The 1,318-nt window shown below is 38.1% G+C and overlaps 1 protein-coding gene across 1 annotated transcript in view; it reads left to right on the top strand.

The window, feature by feature from the left end:
* Prkdc (protein kinase, DNA-activated, catalytic subunit) overlaps nucleotides 1–1,318 on the top strand; it is a 174,764-nt gene that overhangs the window by 2,384 nt on the left and 171,062 nt on the right. Inside the window, exons 2-3 of the mRNA XM_013354879.2 lie at nucleotides 687–763; nucleotides 864–956. Of these exons, the coding sequence (XP_013210333.1) occupies nucleotides 687–763; nucleotides 864–956 (170 nt within the window). The remainder of the gene's footprint in view (nucleotides 1–686; nucleotides 764–863; nucleotides 957–1,318) is intronic.

Here is a 1,318-nt window from a genome sequence, read left to right as displayed (position 1 = left end):
CCTGGAACTAGCTCTTGTAGACCAGGCTGGTCTCAAACTCACAGAGATCTGCCTGCCTCTGCCTCCCGAGTGCGGGGATTAAAGGTGTGTGCCACCATCGCCTGGCTCTGAGTTGGTTTTTTGAGCCAGGGTTTCTCTGTGTAGTCCTGGATATCCTGGAACTCGCTTTGTAGACCAGCCTAGCCTGGAACTCACTGAGATCCCCCTGCCTCTGCCTCCCACGTGCTGGGTTTAAGTGCTCCACCAGGGCTTGGTTCTCTTTTTCTTCATCCTCTCCTTTTGTTTTTATGTAGATAGGGTCTTTTCTCAAGCTGGTCTGACTTCCACTTTTAAGGCCTCATATAATAACATTGGATCCACCAGATAGAGTATTATGTCACCATTTTAAGGTCACCCTCATTCATTGTAACCTTTATTACCTTGTAAAGTTGATTTCCAGAAGTTAGATATCACAGAGAAGACTGGGCATCTGATGGAGGATGGGAGAAAGTTTTATTTTGTCTACTTTATCTTAGTAGAACAACATCCGGAACTTTCAGTTTTCATTGCTTCAAAATAATAGCCTCATGTTAGTTCTTATTACTTGCAAAAGTACCTTGAAAACCAGGCAGTGCTTTCAGGGATCTTTTATAAAATGTTTCTTGGCACTTCTAATATTTTTTTCTCCATCCTGTTCCCTTCCCCAGCATTGCAGGTTTCCTTAGTATTTTCCAAAGAGTATGGTTTGCTTGTATTTGTCCGGAAGTCACTTGGCATTGATGAAGTGAGTACAAGCCTTTCCTTCCATTTTGTCTCTTCTATCTTCCTCTTTGTTGGAGTGGCTTATTCTTACCCAAATTTTGTATTTATTTTTTATATTACAGTTTCGTGATTGTAGAGAAGAAGCCCTAAAATTTTTGTGTCTTTTCTTAGAGAAAATTGATCAGAAGGTCACGCATTATTCTCTTGATATAAAGGTAAGGAAAAAGAAAAATCAAAACTCGTATATGCCAGCTTCAATTTTAACCTAGAACTTAGATTCTTGTTTATACTTTTTTATTGGTGTTTACTCATTTCAGCTTGATTATGTTAGGAAGTTTCAGTCGTGGTGTTAATATTTATAAACTGTGTCACAGTTTACAAGGGTATTTGATAATAGCTTTTTGCTTACTTTTACCAAAATTCTGTGGAGATTTTTCTTTTCATGTTTGGTGCTTAGGATAGCATCCAGTCACTTGGCATGCTAGGCAAGCCCTCTACTGTTGGATTTCTTTTCTAGTCTTTCTCTGAGTACCTTTGGTAAATTTAATTTTTTTTTTTTTTTTTTTTTTTTTTTTTT

This window comes from Microtus ochrogaster, unplaced genomic scaffold (assembly GCF_000317375.1).
Source record: "Microtus ochrogaster isolate Prairie Vole_2 unplaced genomic scaffold, MicOch1.0 UNK77, whole genome shotgun sequence".
NCBI classification, from domain to species: Eukaryota; Metazoa; Chordata; class Mammalia; order Rodentia; family Cricetidae; genus Microtus; species Microtus ochrogaster.
This window is presented reverse-complemented; position numbering and strand designations above follow the sequence as displayed.